Source organism: Elephas maximus, chromosome 7 (genome assembly GCF_024166365.1).
Source record: "Elephas maximus indicus isolate mEleMax1 chromosome 7, mEleMax1 primary haplotype, whole genome shotgun sequence".
Classification (NCBI taxonomy): domain Eukaryota; kingdom Metazoa; phylum Chordata; class Mammalia; order Proboscidea; family Elephantidae; genus Elephas; species Elephas maximus.
This window is the reverse complement of record NC_064825.1, coordinates 26,587,839-26,608,569: the sequence shown is the minus strand read 5'-3', so window position 1 is coordinate 26,608,569 and position 20,731 is coordinate 26,587,839. Positions and strand designations below refer to the sequence as shown.

At 43.5% G+C, this 20,731-nt stretch overlaps 1 protein-coding gene across 2 annotated transcripts in view; it reads right to left on the bottom strand.

The window, feature by feature from the left end:
- Nucleotides 1-16,940, bottom strand: part of GPR83 (G protein-coupled receptor 83) — a 29,036-nt gene extending 12,096 nt beyond the window's left edge. Inside the window, exons 1-2 of one of the 2 annotated variants that reach the window (XM_049889528.1) lie at nt 16,554-16,940; nt 12,529-12,654 (exon numbers count right to left, since the gene is read on the bottom strand). In XM_049889528.1, coding sequence (XP_049745485.1) covers nt 12,529-12,654; nt 16,554-16,940 — 513 coding nt within the window. The remainder of the gene's footprint in view (nt 1-12,528; nt 12,655-16,553) is intronic. The other variant, XM_049889529.1, reaches the window with a different exon arrangement.
- Nucleotides 16,941-20,731: the final 3,791 nt, after the last annotated feature.

The following is a 20,731-nucleotide window of genomic DNA, read 5'->3' as shown; positions in this document are numbered from 1 at the left end:
TGTTCAAGGCAGACATTCTTACTTAAGCTGAAGTTTAAGATTTCAGTGGATATTTTTGATTTAAGGTTTAAGGTTTAAATTATCTCAGGGCAATATTTTGAGGGTTTCATCCAGCCTCCATGACTCCAAAGGGTCTGAAATCTATGAGAATCAAATGCTTCTTGCCAGTCATATCCAGGTAGAGCCAGGGTACAGGGAGAGGACCTGGAAGGGGTCAGCTTGCATGGCACTCACACCAAGGCCAGCAGAAAAGCAAGCCCACCCTGGGATCTGAGCTTATCTTCCCATAATCCTAGCTCACCTAGGTTTTGAAGGGTTCTGAGAGGATCTGAGGGTGACAGACATGGAGCAGGGACTCTCATCACTTATGATGGAAAGCTGCATTGATGCTTACTGGGATGTTCACAACACTGCTCATGAAAACTGTATCTAAAATTGCAATGGGGCCCAGCTGTCACATGCCTTAATTAAGACAGGCTTCAGGTTGAAATTCATCTTGCAATTGCTACTGCATGTCAATCAATTCTCCTAAGAGGGTGAAATAAAGACTTTGGAATTTAAAAGCATTCTCATTTTAGGAAGAGAATTGTTCTTTTTTTTTAAAAAAAAATATTTTACTTTGTTTTTTGTTATGGAAAATATACAAAGCAGAAGATACACCAATTCAACAATTTCTACATGTACAATTCTATGACGTTAATCATATTCTTCAAGTCGTACAACCATTCTCACCCACCTTTCTCAACTGAATTGTTGCCCATTAACATAAACTCACCCCTCCCAAGCTTCCTGTCTAACCTTTCGAGTTGCTGTTGTCAATTTGATCCCATACAGATAGTTCTTTAAAGTAAAAGAGCACAATTCTCAAGGCAGAGTAGAATGGTTACTTCTTGAAAAAATTATTTTGGGATAAGTGGGTCAAAGTTCTGGAGAGAGAGTTCATAAAGAGCTGCCCTTTCTCAAGATGTCATCCCAGAACACAGTGAACCATCTGGCTATGTCCTAAGGATTTTGCTATTTTTCCCCCCAATTCTTTTAAGTTTTTATGGGAGGAGGTGGCGGGGCTTTAGAAGCACATTTTCACTCTGGATTTTGACGTCTGCCCCTCATATTCCTTCTTTGTTCTGGGAGCTGCAGGGAGTGGCAGCCTGGGTCAGAGATCCCAAACACCCCTCATAGGCTCCTTTGGCTTTGGGACAGGGCCTCAGTGCCCCATGTTTGCGTATATGATACAGCAATGTGGACAACATGGACAAGATTTACACACCTTTTGGCCAAGAGTCAACTCTCAGTTCCAAAAAACCCACTGCCGTCGAGTCAGTTCCAACTCATAGCAACCCTATAGGACAGAGTAGAACTGCCCCATAGAGTTTCCAAGGAGCACTCTCAGTTAGCTGTGTTAAATGGGGTTAAGCATAGAACAAGTAAAGGTAATCCAGAGCCTCCTTCAACGAATCAGGGGAGAAGGTCAAGAAAAGGTAGGAAATATTTCCATGCAAACTTTTTGCATTTTGCACTAAGCATTTGTAATATAAACATGAGTTGATTCTCAAAAAATGATGGTATTTCAGGGATAAAAAGACTTCAGAGTTGGCCTGGCCCAATCTCCTATCAGTTGCATGATTCCCATCTCAAACATCCTTATCATGTTATCATCCAGCCATTGCTGAAATATGGCTGGTAATATGAAACTCATCAACTCCGCAGATAGCTTTGTCTACCTTTGAATACTTCTATTAGAAAAGTCTTCCTTATATTGAACTGCATGCTTTTTTAAAATAATTAATTTTTTTTGTCGTTGTTAAGAATATACACAGCAGAACGTACACCGGTTCAACAATTTCTGCAAGTAAAATTCAGTGACATTGATTATATTCTTCAAGTTGTGCAACCATTCTCACCCTTTTTTCTGGATCGTTCCTCCCATTAACGTAAACTTACTGCCCCCTAAGATTGCTTCCTATCTAACCTCTCTAGATGCTGTTGTAAATTTGATCCAATATAGATAGTTCTTTAAAAAAGAACAAAGCTAAAGGCAGGCACTTTTTTTTTTTTGTTGTGCTTTAAGTGAAAGTTTACAAATCAAGTCACTCTCTCATACAAAAACTTATACACACCTTGCTATGTACTCATAGATGCTCTCCCCCTAATGAGACAGCACGCTGCTCCACTCCACTCTGTATTCTCTGTGTCTATTCAACCAGCTCCTGTCCCCCTTTGCCTTTTCATCTCGCCTCCAGACAGGAACTGTCAAGGTAGACATTCTTTACCAATTAAGTTAAACTATTGTTTGGTTTAAAGAAAACTTTCAGGGATATTTTTGGTTTAAGGTTTAAAGACTATCTTAGGGTAATAGTTTGGGGGGTTCATCCAGCCTTAATGGCTCTAGAAAGTCTGGATTCCATGACAATTTGAAATTCTTTTTCACATTTCACCCACTTTGATCAAGGTTCTATAGAATTTTTGATCAAAACTGAACTGTGTCTTGGAATCTCTGTCTTTGTAGCCTGCTACTCCTTCACCCTTGTTGCACCTCTTGGTGCTACTCAGAATAAATCCCATCTCTCTTTGTCCCCATGGCCCTTACAATACTGACCTGTAGGCTCTCTTGAATCTTCTCAAAGCATGGTTGCCTAGAGATCAGAGCCTGGGCTTGGAGCCAGGCAGATCTCAGTCCTAATCTGGTTTTGTTGTTCTTCAGGTGTATGATCTGGGGAAAGCTACATAGATGCTTTTCTGAACCTCCATTTCATGATTTACTGGGCGCCTGAATATGCAACATGGGTTTGTTGTGTTATCATGTGCATGACGTGGAGCTATACTCTCTAGGATAAGCACTCTCCGGTCCTTCTCAGTTCCCCTCGCCAGGCCAACCCAGGTGTTTCCATAGGGTGGGACAGCAAGCAGGGCCTGCCGGCCCCTGGGGTTCTGCCGTCCTCCACCCCAACCCCCACTCTTGTCACCTGGACACCCAAGCCTGCATTCCTTCTTGACAGCCTGGACCAATGAAAAATCACTCCATCGCCCAGTGAGGAGCCTGTCCCTGACCTGCAATTATTTCTCTCTCTCTTTTCATTAGTGATATTCCATGTTTGCTTCTCTACTCCCAGAATAAGCTCATCGACTTCTGAGACAGAAACTGCCAGCAGTGAATTTGCAACATCAAAAATGTTTGCTGGAACAACAAACTGGGAAGAACTTTTGCACTTAGGAAAGAGGGTTTACCATCCCTAACCTGAGTGTTCATATTGACAAACACAGTAACTGAAAAAATGGACTAGAGGAGAGGCAAGATGGCGACTAGTCAGACATGCCATGCCATCCCTTTGTAGCAAAGACCTGAAAAACAAAGAAAAACAGATACAGATGTCAACCTGAGAAACCTGAACATCAAATGAAGGGACAAAGCTAGATTGAACACTGAAAGGAAGGAGAAACTGACTGAAAACAGTGAACAAGAAGGAACAGAGCAGAGGTGCCTTGCCAATTGGCCTGGCACAATGCGGCCATCTTGAGACAAAAACAGCAGAGATCCCAGGTGAGGAGCACAGGAGGCAACTTCATGGAATCCTCACGAGGACACAGAGAAACCGAGAAGACACACTGGAGTGAAACAAGGTGAACAGCAGCACAAACCCCCCCCCATCCTTGTAACCCAGACCACCAGGGGCCATGGTAGGAACCCTCCCCCTTCCCCCCAACCCGACCACCTACCACACCTTTCCCGCTTGACCAACTGTACCGAGCACCGGCAGGCTGCTACACCACAGGCCTAGCCACCCACCCTATCCTACTAGCCTGCCCTACTGCTCTGTACATCAGGAAGCCACTCTGGCACAGTTTTGGCTTCCCGCCTTGCCTTTCCTGCCTGCCCAATCAAGCCGAGTGTCTGTAGGCTGCTCCAGTATAGACCTGCTGGCCTGCCTCTCCTTTCCTGCCCACCTGACTGTGCCAAGTGTCAGCAGGCAGTGATGGCTTGGCTTTGGCCCCCACCCCCCCCCCCCCCCGCCTTGCCTTTCCCATTTGCCTGACAACACAGAGCACAGGCAGGCCACTCGGGCATGGACACAACCACCAACCCCTCCCTTATCACTCACCAACTCCAGCGAGCACTAGAAAGCCACTGAGGCATGGCTTTGCCCCCTGCCCCACCTTTCCTGTCTGCCTGATCAAGCTGAGTTTCAGCGTGCTGCTCTGGCATGGACCCAGCTGCTTGCTCTTTCTTTCCCACCCACCAATTGCACCAAGTGCCAGCAGGCCACACCAGCTCAACTTTAGCACCTCACAACACGTTTTCCATTGCCTGACCATGCAGGGTACCAGCAGATCACTCCAGCATAGACCCAACTGCCCTGCCCTTCTCACCTGCCAACCCTGCTAAGCACCAACAGACCACACTGGCATGGCTTTAGCCATCTGCTCCACTTTTCCTGGCCGCCCAATTGTGTACACAAGCATTCACGAGCTAGCCTGTCCATCAACCCCCTCACCAGGCAGGTATCAGTGAACATGTGCCCATGCACTTACATGCCCATCACCCCTCTCCTCACTCACTAACCCAGTGAGCAGAAGCACCCACACACTCCTATGCCCAGACACCCTTGCTGGGGTGTGCAGTCCAGCAGCACCTCCTATGCCCTCAGCCACCTTCACCAGGGGCCTGAAGACCAGTGACACACCCTCCCTTATGGTATGCTCTCGTGGACAGGGTCATGCTCTCCAACCAGGCGCATGTGGATTGGTGGCATCTCCCTGCCTTGCCCCCTGCATTGCTCCCCCTATAACTGGAGGCTTGTGCCAGCTCCAACCACCCCTGCCCAGCCCGCCCTGCCCAGGACTGTTGGTGAGTTTCTGTGCCACCTACCCAGTGACCGATAACCCAGGGACCCTTGCTCAGAACACCTGGCAACCAACAGTGCACACACACACCAAACCCAGCAATCAGTAAGAACACTCCCTGGACCCACGCCCAGCTGGCTGACCAGACAGACATAGCATCCCACCAGAAATGCCAGCTACATTCTCAGCTGTCCTGTAAAACCACCAGAGAACCATGCTCAAATACCAAGTCACTGCCCCACCCACCTGGAGACAGGAGGTGAGAGCTCCCGTGCAGCCAGACTAGCAACCAGAGTAGCATACAAGCCCACCTACAATGATATATGAAAACAAAACAAAAAATCAGGATGCAACAAACAAATATACAATAAATCAATAAATATAGTAACACCTTGATGCCTCAGAGACAACAGACAATATCAAATCACATAGAGAAGCAGGTCAAGATGGATCCAGCAAGTGACCAAAATAAAGAACAAGAAAAGCTTCCAGGGGAAGAAATGGTAATTGAATCACCTGTTAAGAAATTCAAAAGACTAATATACATGGGTCTCTGAGAGATTAAGAAAGAGATCAAGGAAAACACAAAGAAAATCATACAAAGTCAAGAAAAACACAGACAAAATGATAGAAGAACTCAGGAAAACAATATAAGGACAAAATAAATAGACAATGAGAAACCACACAAAAACAACTACAAATTCAAACGTTTAACAATAAAATTTCAGAAATAGACAACTAAACAACTTAATAGAAGGATACAGGAACAGAATTCAATTGCTGAAAGACAAACTTAATGAAATTGAAGATAAATACTTTGACATCAATTTGTTTCAGGAAAAACAGGAAAAAAAGAATAAAGAAAAATGAAGAAAGCCTAAGAATTATGTGGGACACTAGCAAAAGGAAAAACTTGCATGTGATTGGAGTTTCAGAACAGACAGAAGCAATGGGAAAGACAGAATTGTCAAAGATTCACTGACAGAAAACTTCTCTTATATCATGAAAGACAAGAAGACATCCATCCAAGAAGCACAGCAAACCCCCCTTACAGGATAGGCCCCAAAAGAAAGTCACCAAAACATAACATAATCAAACTTACCAAAACCAAAGACAAAGAAAGACTCCTGAGAGCAGCCTGGAAAAAACAAAAAGTCACCTCCAAAGGGGAACGAGTAACACTGAACTCTGATTACTCAGCAGAAACCATGCAGGCAAGAAGGCAGTGGGATGACATATAAAAACCCTTGCAAGAAAAAAATTGCCAACCAAGAATTATATATCCAGCAATATTATCTCTCAAATTAATGGGGAAATTAGGACTTTTCCAGATAAACAGAAATTAAAGGAATTTGTAGAAACCAGAACAGCTTTACAAGAAGTATTATTATTTTTTTTTTTCAGACAGAGAACCACAACATCAGACAACAAGCTGAGATTAGGACACAGGACAGCATCAGCCAGATACCAACCCAGATCAAGAATTCCCCAAATTAAAAAAAGTTGAATGACTGAAAATAGAAAACTAGAGACGTCAATCTGTAAATGATGACAACACCAAAACAAAAAGGAGGAATAAATGGAGTAGTTATCAAATTTTTATATAGAGAGGAAGTCAAGGTGATATCAAAAAATAAAAGAGTATTTTAAACTTAGAAAGATACAGGTAAATTTCAAGGTAACCACAAAGAAAGTTAACAAACTTATCAAAACAAGAAAGAAGAAAAACATAAAGTCTTAATAATTGCAAAATCAACAACAAAAGAAATGAAAAGAACATCCACAAACAAAAAGAAATCAGTGCAGAAAATTAGAACGAAGTAATCGTCAACATCAAAAACCAAAACCTAAATTGTACAACAAAATGATGGCAGTAAACATATGCCTATCAATAATCACACTGGCTTAAATGTACCAATAAAGAGACAGAAATTGGCAAAACAGATTTTAAAAAATATATAACTCATCAATATGCTGTTTACAAGAGACACACCTTAGATACAAAGACAAAAATTAAAACTCAAAGGATGGAAAAAAATATATCAAGCAGACAATAACCAAAAAAAAAAAAAAACCCACAGGACTGGCAATATTAGTCTCTGATAAAATAGACCTTAAGGCAAAACACACCACAGAAGATAAGGAAGGTCCCGAAATTATGGCCCCTGGATGCCCTGCAAACTCAGAACTAAAGTCTCTCCCAAAGTCCACCTTTCAGCCAAAGATTAGAGAGGTCTATAAAACAAACACTAACATACATGAGGAATGTGCTTTTTAGTTCAATCAAGCATAGGAGACCTAAGGGGCAACACCTGTCCAAAAGCAAAGGTGAGAAGGCAGAAAAGGACAGGAAACCTGGATGAATGGACACAGGGAACCCGGGGTATAAAGGGAAAGGGGGAGAATGCTGACACATTACAGGGATTGCAACCAATGTCACAAAACAATTTGTGTATAAATTTTTGAATGAGAAAAAAATTGAATTTAATTTTTAAAAAAGATAAGGAAGAAAATTACATAATGATTAAAGGGTCAATCCACCAAGAGGACATAGCCATAATAAATATACACACTCCCTATGACAGGGCTCCAAAATATATAAAACAAATTCTGACAGCATTGAAAAGAGAAATAGTTCCACAATAATAGTAGGAGACTTCAACACACCACTTTCAGTGAAGTACAGAACAACTAGAAAGAAACTCAACAAAGATACAGAATACCTAATTGTCGCAATCAACCAACTTGACCTCAAAGACATACAGAACACTCCACCCAACAGCAGCGAAGTATACATTCTTTTCCAATGCACGTGGATCCTTCTCCAGAACAGGCCACATTTTAGGCCACAAAACAAGCCTTAATAAAATTCAGAATAATAATACAAAGCATTTCTCTGATCACAAAGATATCATGAAAGTTGAAATCAATAACAGAAAGAGCAAGGAAAAATAATCAAATACATGGAAACTGAACAACACCTTACTTAAAAGCTATCGGGTAATAGAAGAAATCAAAGAAAAATTCCTAGAATGAAATGAAAATGAAAATACGTCTTACCAAAATCCTTGGGGCACAGTAAAAGCAGTGCTCAGATGACAATTTATAGCAATAAACATACACATCACATCAAAAAAGAAGGGCCAAAATTAAAGCATTAACCCTACAACTCAAAAAAAAAAAAAAAAAGAGCAGCCCATGGTAACCAAAAAAAGGAAATAGTAAAGATTAGAAAAGAAATAAATGAAATAAGGCACAGAAAAAGAATAGAAAAAAATCAACAAGACCAGTAGTTGAGTCTCTGAAAAGATCAATAAAATCAACAAACCACTGGCCAAACTGACAAAAGAAAAGCAGGAGAAAAAGCAAATAACCCATATAAGAAGTGAGATGGGTGACATTACAACAAAATCAACTGAAATAAAAAGGATCATAACTGAATATGATGAAAAATTGTACTCCAACAAATTTGAAAATCTAGAGGAAATGACAAATTTCTAGACATACATTACCTACCTAAACTAACACAAACTGAGGTAGAAAAACTGAACAGACCCATAACAAAAGAAAATTGAAGAGGAAACAAAAGAAAACTCCCAAACAAAAAAAGCTGTAGTCCAGATGGCTTCACTGGAGAATTCTACCAAACATTCAGAGAAGAGTTCACACCAACATTACTAAAACTATTTCAGATAATAGAAAAGGAAGGGGTACTCCCGAATTCATTCTATAAAGCCAACATAATCCTGATACCAAAGCCAGGCAAAAACACCACAAAAAAAGAAAATTATAGACTAATATACCTCATGAAAATAGATGTAAAAATTCTCAACAAAATTCTAGCCAATAGAATTCAAAAGCATTAAAAAAGAAAAAAAAAATCATGACCAAGTGGGATTCATATGAGGTATGCAACGATGGTTCAACATTAAAAAATCAATCAACACAATCCACTACATAAATAAAACAAAATAAGAATCACACAATCATCTCAATTGATGCAGAAAAGCCATTTGATAAAATCTAACACTTGTTCCTGATTAAAAAAAAAAAAAAACCTCAGTAAAATATGAATAAAAGGGCAATTCCTCAACATAATAAAGGGCATTTATACAACAGTCAACATTATTCTTAATGGAGAAAGACTGAAAGTATTCTCCTTGAGAACAAGACAAGGATCCCCATTATCACCATGCTTATTCAACATTGTACTGGAAGTCCTAAGAAAAGGCAAAAGACAAAAAAAGGGAATAGAGGGCACACAAATTGGTAAAGAAGGGGTAAAACTGTGGTATGATCCTATATATAGAAAATCTCAGAATGCCACAAGAAAGCTACTGGAACTCATAGCAGGATTTAGCAAAGTAGCAGGATACAAGATCAACATACAAAAATCAGTTGGATTCCTCTACACCAATAAAGAGAATTAAAAAAAGGAAATCCGGAAAACAATACCATTTACAATAGCCTCCCAAAAGAGAAAATGCAAAGGAATAAATCTAACCAGGGGCATAAAAACCTACACAAAGAAAACTACAAAACGCTACTGCAAGAATCAAAAAAAAAAAAAAGACCTACAGAAATGCAAAAACATACCACGCACATGAATAGGAAGACTCAATATTGTGAAAATATCAATGCTACCCAAAGCGATCTACAGATATAAAGCAATCCCAATCCAAATTGCAACAGCATTCTTTAATGAGATGGAAAAACTAATCACCAACTTTACATGGAAAGGAAAGAGAATCTGGATAAACAAAGCATTATTGAAGAAGAACAAAGTAGGAGGCCTCATACTACCTAATCTCAGAACCTGCTACACAGCCACAGTAATCAAAACAGCCTGGTACTGGTACAACGACAGATGCAAAGACCAATGGAACAGAATTGAGAACCCAGGCGTAAATCTATCTACCTATGCACAGCTGATCTTCAGCAAAGGGCCAAATTCCCTTAAATGGGGAAGAGACAGTCTCTTCAACAAATTGTGTGGGCCAAACTGGATATCTACCTGTGGAAAAATGAAACATGATTCCTACCTCACACCATACACAAAAACTAACTCTAAATGGATCAAATACATGAATATAAAACTTAAAACTATAAGAATCATGGAGGAAAAAATAAGGGCAATGCTAGGGGCCTCAATACATGGCATAAATAGAATACCAAGCATAATGTAAAATGTACACATAACAAAGATGAACTGGACAAATGGGACCTCCTAAAAATTCAACATTTATGTTCATCAGAAGACTTCTTCAAAAGAGTAAAAAGAGATCCTACAGATTGGAAAAAAAAAAAAATTGGCTAAGACATATCCGACAAGAGTCTAATCTCGAAAATTTACAGAAAACACCTCAACGATTAAAAAGACAAACAATCCAATTAAAAAATGGGCAAAGGATATGAACAGACACTTCACCAAAGAAGACATTCAGACAGCTAACCAACATACATAGAAATGCTCACGATGATTAGCAAACTAAAACAAACAAACAAAAAACCTACTGCTGTCGGTTGACTGCAACTCATAGTGATCCTATAGGACAGAGTAGAACTTCCCCATAGGGTTTCCAAGGAGCACCTGGTAGATTCAAACTGCCAACCTTTTGATTAGCAGCCATAGCTCTTAACCACTTCACCACCAGAATTTCCGATTAGCAGTTAGAGAGATGCAAATCAAAACTACAGTGAGAGGCCATCTCATCCCAACATTACTGTCACTAATCAAAAAAACAGAAAACAAAATAATAAATGTTGGCAAGGTTGTGGGGAGATTGGAACTCTTATACACTGCTGGTGGGAATGTAAAATGGTACACCCACTATGGGAAACGATATGGCACTTCCTCAAAAAGCTAGAAATAGAAATACCACATGATCCGCCAATCCCACTCCTAGCTATATACCCTAAGGAAATAAAAACCATGACATGAACAGCCATATGCACACCCATGTTCTTTGCAGCACTATTCACAGTAGCAAAATGATAGAAACAACCTAAGTGCCCATCGACAGAGGAATGGATTAATAAACTGTGGTATATACACACAGCAGACTACTTTGCCACAATAAACAATAATGACCAATCCATGAAACATCTCACAACATGGATGAATTTGCAGGGCATTATGCTGAGTGAAATAAGTCAATCACAAAAGGACAAGTATTGTATGAGACCACTATTAGAAAGTGACAAACAAAAAGTTTACACACAGACAAAAAAAACACCCTTTGATGGTTACCAGGGATGGCAGGGTGAGGGAAGGAAACTTACCAAATAGATAGAAGATCCATGTTAATGTTGGTGAAGGGAAAGGCAATACACAATATGGGAGAAGTCAGCACAACATGACCAAGGCAAGAGGGGACACCAAAGCAAGAGAAGAATCCAAGAATAAAGGGCAACTACGGTAACCACTATATCACAGATAATCCTGCAACAGTAGTATTAACAAACAGTAATTTATGAATAGATACATAGGTAGACAGATATGCCTAGAGGTTTGGGAGGGTGTAAGAGAACACACCCACCTGCAGATACAGGTTTGGTGGTGGATATTTCTACATACATGACCGTAGGTGCTCCCCATATATTAATACAGACAATAGAGCACTCCACGGTAACAGCCTGGGAAACCTCTCAGATATAACCAAACACTTTGCAGGACAAAGTTCCTAGGTTCGAAGGTAAAGGACCATAGACTCAGGGGACATCTGTCAACTGACACAACACAGTTCGTGAAGACAATGTTCTGCATCCTGCTTTGGTGAGTAATATCTGGGGTGTTAAAAGCTTGTGAGTGGCCATTTAAGATACCACTATTGGTCTCTTCCCATCTGGAGCAAAGGAGAGTGAAGAAAACCAAAGACTCACTGGAGCAATTAGTCCAAAGGACTAGTGGTCCACATGAACCACAGCCTACACGACCCCAAGACTAGAAGAACTAGATGATGCCCGGCTACCACTACTAACTGCTCTGCCTAGGATCACAACAGAAGGGAGGAAAATGTAGTACAAGAAATCAAATTCAGAAAAAAGACCAGACTTACTATGACAGACACTGGAGGAACCCCCAAGTCTGTGGCCCTAAGACACCCTTCTGAACTGGAACTGAAGCCATCCCCGGGGACCACCTTCCAGCCAAACAATAGACGAGCCCATAAAATAAACAATAATACCCGAGATATACTCCTTAGAACAATCAATTATATGAGATCCAAAGGGTAATATTTGCCCAAAAGCAAAGATGAAAAGGCAGGAAGGGGTAGAAAATCAGGATGAAAGGAAACGAGGAACCCAGAGTGGAAATGAGGAGAGTGCTGACACATTGTGGGGAATGAACCAAGGCCAAGAAACACTTTATGTACAAATTGTTGAATGAGAATCTAATTTGCTCTATAAACTTTCACCTAACCCACAATTAAAAAAAAAACTCTTAAAAAATATTTAAATAGATCATGGTGGTGGCTGTACCACATAGTAAGCATAATTAATGCCACTGAACTGTACATGTAAAAATGGTTGAAATGGAAGATGTTTTATTATAAGTATTTTGCCAGAATAAAGACCTTAAAAATAGATATTTAAAAAAGGGAGCTAAAACACTGCCGTGAGAGATCCCAGCAGCCCCCTGGAAAGCAATGCCAGAGCAGGACAGAGCGTTGGGGTAGGTACCCTCACCTGGTGGCGGTCCACAGCAATGGCCGTCAGCGTCAGGGCTGAGACGTGCAGGGAGCAGTACTGGGCAAAGCGGCTGATGTGGCACATGCCCTTCCCGAACACCCACGTGCTGTTCACAAAGCGGACCTGGAGATGAGCCCACAGAGGTCAGGAGACACATGGCCTTGACCCTGACACCCAGTGGGAGGCCTCCCTGGCCCCACAGAGTTCTCTCCCCACTCCTCCCTTCTTTCCCTCTCTATGCTGCTGAAACATAGGTCACACATGACCTTCTCCAGCACTCCTCATTCTCCATTCATTCAATTCCACGAGCCCTGATCATGCTGTTGGGGCCGGGCCCTGTGTTAGGTGCTGGGAGATCTTGGGAAGAACGTAGGCTTTGGAGTCAGGCTCCCCATTTCTAAAACTTTCTAGCTGTGCAACCTTGGGCAAGGTATGTAACTTCTCTGAAGCTCAGTTTCCTTATTTGCAAAAAAGGCTTAAAAACCTGTACCTTATAAGCTTACTGTTAAGGGCTAAATTTTGTAAAAGTCTGTGAAGGGCAAAACAGTGTCTGGCAGATTGTTAGAAAGCTATTGTTAGAAATAAATAGTAGCTATATTTTATGGGTAATAAGAAAGTTCATTCTTGGTCTATACAGACTTCTGTCAAATGTGAGAGACATATCTGAAAACTCACAACTTCGTGTGTGGTCTGAGCTAGCAAATCTTGGCTAAAGCAGGCCTTGAAACTCATCATTTGGGAAGGGGATCCAGGGTTCTGGAGAGGTGTGAGCGGGGGTGGGGGAGGCAGAGAAATTTTCTCCAGTGGGGAGAGAAGACATGCTCACAGGACAGTGTGGGCCACCAGGAGCAGGCCGAGGGCTCTGACCACACACTCAGGGCTGTTCAGTCAATTAGTACTTCAGCAGCCTCTGTGAGGAATGCCCCACGCCTGAGAGAGGTGGAACATGGATTCTGACCAACGAGCATCCAGTTTACGTAGAAAGGACTCAAGTAACCCGGGTGTGAGACAGAAAGTAAGCAGTGCCCTTCAGAAGGCCCAGATCAAGGGCAAACGGGCCATGAGGTATGGGTGGGGGCCAGTAGAGGCAGGGAGAGAGAGATGAAAGAGATAGGAATAAAGAAATCAGCCTGACAGAAAGAGTAGTGTTGTGGCTTACAGCATCATTTTGCCACTTACAGCTGTTACCTTGGGCAAGTATTTAGGTCCCTCTGGATCCTTGGTGGTGCAGTGGTTAAGAGCTCAGCTGCTAACCAAAAGGTCGGTGAAAGGTCCTTTTGGGCCCTCTTCCTGTTCTTCCCTCCCTTTGCCCCACTCCTTCACTGTGCTTCCAGCCTTCTCTGTTCCAGCTACGTTGAACCACTCAACATTCCCTCAATGCATCATGAACTTCGATGCCTCCTTGCCTTGGCTCTCCCTGGTAGTCCTGCACTGATGTCCTGGTCCGCACTGATGTTCATCTTGACCGGGGAAATTTTTACTCATCCAGGCCCAGCTGACATGGCATGTCCTTTGTAAACTCTCCTTTGACCCTCTCGTGGAATGACTCCTTCCTCCAGATTCCAACACGTACTGTGTATGTCCCTACTACAGGAACTGTAAGTAATGGTGTGCTTTTCTCTCAATGGCCAGAGCTGGGATTCCTGCTGATGATCACGTGTAAAGTGGATAGAAGGGGGGACCAGGGAAGAAGGATATTGTCACCAATCAGGCTGAAAGCAGGACATATTACCCAGTTGGGGAGCCTGGGCTGAGCAGACTGAGGGGTTAGGACACCCTCCCTGTCTGTACTCCCCAGTTACCAGCATCTTATAAACCCTAATTGGGGGATGGATTGGGGCAGATGCATGGGCCACGTTCCAAGGCCAAGATGCTGTGTACCATCCTGTTGGGGGTGCTAGGTTTTCAAGAACTGCGGCAGGGGCTGCCAGCTCTTAGCTGCAGCCTGGCTTTGGGTTTGTGACTTTTTTCCCCACCCCCACCCCCCATTTGTGCCTGGTGCAGCATTAACGGTACTGTTTGATATTCCAGCTCTGGCACAAAGTAGAATCCCGTAGGGGAGGGGAATATTTTATGGGGTGTACTTTAGGGAGAGGGGGTGATTTCACAATCTCTGTGGACACTTCAGGGGCTTCTATTTACTGATCAAACATGCCCTGGGGTCTTCCAGGCCCTGTCCTGGGTGGCCAAGCCCCACCCTACCATTGCAGATTCTTAGGTCAGAAACCAGTGGGCAGCCAACGGGAGCCAGAGACCCAGCCCTCTTGTGCTTTGAAACAGTGAAGGGGGTGTGTTTGGAAGCCCTTTTGCCCTTGGTCATTGCCCAGAGAATCTTGACTAGCCATGAATAGAATGGACGTAGGCTGGAAGGAGAGCAAGAAAAGTCTGTGGCTTGGAGCAGTGGAGACTAAGCATAGTCCAAGGTTACCCACCACTTGGTTGGGAAGCTTAGCAGACAGACTTCTGGACTTGAGTCGGGGAGTAATAGTAGTCCTAGCTCTGCCAATTACTGCCAATTGGACCACTCTGTGCCTTAGTTTCCTCACTTGCAAAATCTTAATAATCTTCCCAGAAGTGAGGACAAGAAAGGAAATGTGAGAGTACTTTTAAAACACAGGGTGTGCAAGGACATTCACACAGGTGGATGGATTTGTGGGGCTTCACCTTCTTCTTTTTGTTTGTCTGCTGTTCCTGGTTGTGTGAGTAAGAGATAGAGAGAGAGACGAACAGATACAACTTTGGTAATAACTCAAATGAGAATAATATTATTCTATAAATTTTAAAAAAGTAACTTTTGCCACAGAAACATGAGATGTAACTCATTATGATTCCTCAATCATAGCCCTCAAAGACCCAGATCACCCTTGAGAGCCACCCACCCAGTGTCCTCGAGTCGATTCTGACTCATAGTGACCCCATAGGACAGAGTAGAGCTGCCCCATAGAGTTTCCAAGGAGCGCCTGGCAGATTCGAACTGCCGACCCTTTGGTTAGCAGCCGTAGCACTTAACCACTACGAGGGGCAGAAACCACACAAGCAACACAGACCAGCCAGGGTTCGGGGAGGAAGCCCATTCACCATTTGTGTGCAAATGGCCAAGCCCATCTCACCCTCATCTCCTCCCCAACACACACCTCAGACAGAGCTGCACTGCCACACCACAGAAGGGAGTGCAATTTAAATGAGCTGTCTAGGAAAATGCACTTAATGCGCCTTTAACAATTAGAAATTGTTTGATATTCCAGCCCTGGCACAAAGCAGCATCCCATGGTGGAAGGGGAATATTTAGTGGGTTGCATTTGGGGAGAGGAGGTGACTTAACAATGTCTGTGGACACTTCAGGGGCTTCGAGTTACTGATCAAACACACCCATGCCCAGTGGGATGACACAGAAGATGGTCATTCATTCATAGCTGACTGCAGACACTCCAATCGCTGACCCGGTGGCACCAGCAGTATATAGAAGCTCTAGCTGAAAAGGTGGGAGGAGAAAAAGAGAGGGGGGAGGAAAAGTCCTAAAGAGGTGAGGAGAGAGATAGAGACAACAAATAAAGAGACAGAAAGAGAGTCACAGAGAGACAGAAAGATGAAGACACTGGGAGACACAGAGCAGAGAGACAGAAAGACTTCAGAAAGAGAGAAAAGAGAACGAAGACAGATAGGGAATGACAGAGAGAGACATTAAAAGAGACGCAGAAAAACAGAGAGTTGGGAGATGAGAAATGAGAGAGCAAGAGAGGAAAGAGATTAAGAGAGGGAGATAGAAGTAGGGAAGAAAGACAGACACAGAAATGCGGGTGGGTGGGCGGGGGGTATGTGACCGGCAGAGAAAGACAAAAGAGAGATGCAGAAGACAGAGGGAATAACACAGAGAGAGCGAAAAGCAGAGACGGAGAGAAATGGAAAAACAGAAGCAAAGAGAATTGAGAATTCAGAGATGAGCTAGAGACTCGGAGAGCCAGCGAGCAGGAGCCAGGGAGAGCCAGCCCAGCCAGGGCGACAGCCAGCTGCCCTCGCCTTACCAAAGTGAAGGGGGTGTTGAGGAGCGTGATCATGATGTCCGCCACGGCCAGGTTGACGATGAAGAGGCTGGTGGCCGAGTGCATTCTCTGGTTCTTGAAGATGACATGACAGACCAGGACGTTCCCAAAGAGCGAGAAGACGATGATGAAGGAGTAAGCCACAATGAGCAGGGCTTTCACCGTGGGGTTCTGGGACTCGGCCCCGTACCGCCTCCTGCCCACAAAGTTCTGCCAGTCCGAGAAGGTGTAGTTGTTCCAGGAGAAGAAGTGCGAGGCGTTGGGCGCGGCCAGCGCGGCCTCTAGGCTCTGGTTGTCCCCACGGCTCTCGGGGAGCTCGGTGGCTTGCACCGAGTGCAGGAGGCAGAGCAGCAAGAAGTGCGGGAGCATTTTGCAGGGACCGCTCCTTCCTGGGACTCTGCACTCCTGATCTCGCCGCAGGACCCCGTGGGCAGCCGGATGTGAGCAGAAGGGGGCACCGGGCTGTCCCAGGGAAGGGCACCCTTCTGGACTAAACGGAGCGCAGCTCACAGCCCTCAGTGCCCAGCAGGACGCCCGTGCGCCCGCTGCCACCAGCTCTCGATTGGCACACTCGGGTTTTGTTGCAGCACTTTTATACCTCTGCTTCCACCAGGCTGCTAACGAGCGCCTGTCTATTGGGCAGTGCAGCGTCTCTCCCGGCGACGGTGACGCGCCGTGGCTCTGACAAGACTCATCCCCCGCCCTGCCTGGATGGCTCGGCTGCTCCCCGCCCCTAGCTAGCCCGGCTCCCACTCTAGAAATAAAACTCCGGTAGGGCTGCAAAGGCTGTTTCTAGAAAACACGAACATTCACTTGGTTGCTGCTTAAGCCTCTTTGTTATAGTAAAGGGAGCAGGTGGACAAGCCCATGGGGCGAGTTGGGATTATGCCCGGGTCATGCTGCAAAGACTGATATGCCTGCCCTGGGCAGCTCCAGTTTAGCCGCATTGATAAATTCTGCTTGTTTCTATTTGAGCTTTAGTACTGGCACAATTTCAATATTGAGGTGGATCCCTGAGTTCTGACGGTTTGGGGAACAAGGCAAACCGGGAAACAGAGACAGTAGGGTATCTCCACTCTTTAATATACAGATCTCAGAAGTGTTGGAGGGCTTGTTTCCTGTCGTTTATTAAAGGCTTACAATTTCTTTGACAGACCTAGGAACACACTGTGAGGAGCTTTATTTTTCAAGAAAATCCTTTAAAAAGCAGTTCTCCTGACAGGATCAAAGAATAAAAGATTAGGAATATAGCTATCTGAACACTTCTTGTTTATCAGAGATTTTTCTGCTGCTGAAGTTGTTGAAGCTGTATTTGTAAGGGATAGTACCACCAAGGTTGTTTTTTGTTCTCCGCCTACTTCTCTTGGAAATCTTGCCATCGCTCTGACCCTTTTTCACTCCCACTGAAAAGTCTCTTCCAGTCACCTCTCTCCTGTCACCCCTCCACTTAACCCTGTGGTTCAGGCTCTGGAATCAGGGTTAAACACCAGCTTTGACACTTGCTGGCTGTGAAACCTTGGGCAAGCTGTTTAACTTTTCTGGTCTAGTTAAAAGCCTTCTTTTTCCTGTGTGTGGGGTTTTCAGAAATCTGTCTGGATTTCCCACTACATTTTTCTGGTACAAGACATGACGTCTTTGGCAGATCACTTGTAACTACCTCTCAGATTACATCTACTGAGTTATCTTACCCTGTTAAGCAGTGCCCTTCGGCAAGGACTTGAACAAATGACTGAAGCCCAAGTATCTTCTGAGTACCTTTCCGAATACAGGGAAAGCCAAACCCTGGAAGAACAGGTTCCCTTTCTCCCCCCACCAAAAGTACTCTTTTCTCACTGGGCCATCTCTCCTTGAATCTTTTCCAGAAAAGTTAGAATCAGATTTTGTACCCCCTTGAACTTCAGGGACACAGGTTAAGCTCACCTGTTATCCAAGTAAAGAAAAAAAAAAGCAATTAGAAAATGGTTTGATAAGTGTCACCATACTAAAACACAAGGTTCACCTTCCCAGGTTGCAGAGAATCAGGGAAGTTTTCTCAGAGGAAGTTATACTTCAGCTTAGTCCTAAAGGACCAGCAGGAGACAGCTGGATCATGGGCGAGGAGGCAGAAGGAAGAAGATGGAGTATTCCGTAAGGAAAGAATAATGGTACATGCAAAGACATGGAGGTGAGTATGAGTCATTTAATGGCTGCATGTCATTTAAAGTAGCCAGAGTATGTTATACAAGGAGATGGAGTGGAGAGAGAAGGCTGGAGAAGTGGGCAGGGGCCAGAACAAGAAGAGCCTCATAGGTCATGCCGAGGATTTGAATGATTACCTGAGGGTAATGGGAATTCATGGAAGGGGCTTAAGGTAAGGGCTGACATGATCAGGTTTGCATTTGTAGAAACAACACTAGTAGCAGTAAGAATAGAGGGGCTGCAGCTTAAAGCAGGAGGTTTGAAAGCTGTTTGAGTGATTCAGAAAGTGCTGCTACACGGGATCTACATGCTAGCAGAGCAGGAAAAAGCAAGGTTGATACAGACGTTGGAGAGAGGAATCAGAATGACTGTCAAGTTTTCAGCTATGTTGAAGCCAAGCACAAAAAATAACACACACACACACTCACAAAAGTTTCTCCTTTAACTTCAACTCTTTCTAAAGATTTAAGCTAATCTTTCTCCATTATTTAATCAGCAAGTTCCAAGAAGTCACTCTTGCTGTCTCTAGTTCTTCACCTCATATTCACTCTTCAAGTGACTGTGTCACTGGGGTGGTGGTAAGAGTTGTTGTTGTTGTTGTTGTTGTTGTTGTTAGGTGCAGTCAAGTCAGTTCCAACTCATAGCTATGTACAACAGAACACAACACTGCAGGGTCCTATGCCATCCTCGCAATCTTTGTTATGCTTCAGCCCATTGTTGCAGCCACTGTGTCAATCCATCTTATTGAGGGTCTTCCTCTTTTTTGCTGACCCTGTACTTTACCAAGCATGATGTCCTTCTCCCTGGACTGATCCCTCCTGATAACATGTCCAAATTATACCATCCTTGAGTGGAAAATGAGTAGCTGTCCTTAATTCTGCTGACAGACCTAAGGTTGGACTAGGAGAAAAGCTGATGCCAGGAGAAGAGGATTGTTATGGATTGAGTTGTGTCCCCCAATCCCCCCCAAAAAATGTGTGTCAACTTGATAGGCCATGATTCCCAGTATTGTGTGATTATTCACCATTTTGTCATCTGATGTGATTTTCCTATGTGTTCTAAACTGCCTCTATGATGTTAATGCAGGATTAGAAGCAGTTGTGTTAATGAAGCAACACTCAATCTACAAGATTAGGTTGTATTTTGAGTCAATCTCTTTTGAGACATAAAGAGAGAAGTGAGCAGAAAGACAGGGAGACCTTATACCACCAAGAAAACAGAGCCAGGGCTCCTGTGCTGAGAAGCTCCTCGACTAGGGAATATTGAATGCAAAGACCTTCCCCCAGAGCTGACAGAGAGAGAAAGCCTTTCCCTAGAGCTGGCACCCTGAATTCAGACTTCTAGCTTCCTGGGCCCACCACACGTCTGTCAGTTGGTTGCACTGTGGGGGTTTGTATGTTGCTGTGATGCTGGAAACTATGCCACTGGCATTCAAATACGAGCAGAGTCACACAGGGCGGACAAGCTTCAGCTGACCTTCCAGACTAAGACAGACTAGGAAGAAGGATCCCGTGGTCTACTTCTGAAAAGAATTAGCCAGTGAAAACTTTATGAAAAGCAGCAGAACACTGTCTGATATAGTGCCGGAAGATGAGCTCCTGAGGTTGGAAGGCACTCAAAATACGACTGGGGAAGGCCTCCTCAAAGTAGAGTAGACCTTAATGATGTGGATGGAGTCAAGACTTTGGGACCTTCATTTGCCAGTGTGGCACCACTCAAAATGAGAAGAAATAGTGGAAAACATCCATTAATAATCAGAACATAGAATGTAAAAAGTACAAATCTAGGAAAATTGGAAATCAGAAACATCAATATCCTAGGCATTAGTGAGCTGAAATGGACTGGTATTGGCCATTTAGAATTGGATGATCATATGGCCTACTATGCCAGGAATGACAAATTAAAGAGGAATGGTGTTGCATTCGTAATCAAAAAGAACACTTCAAGATCTATCCTGAAGTACAACACTCTAAGTGATAGGG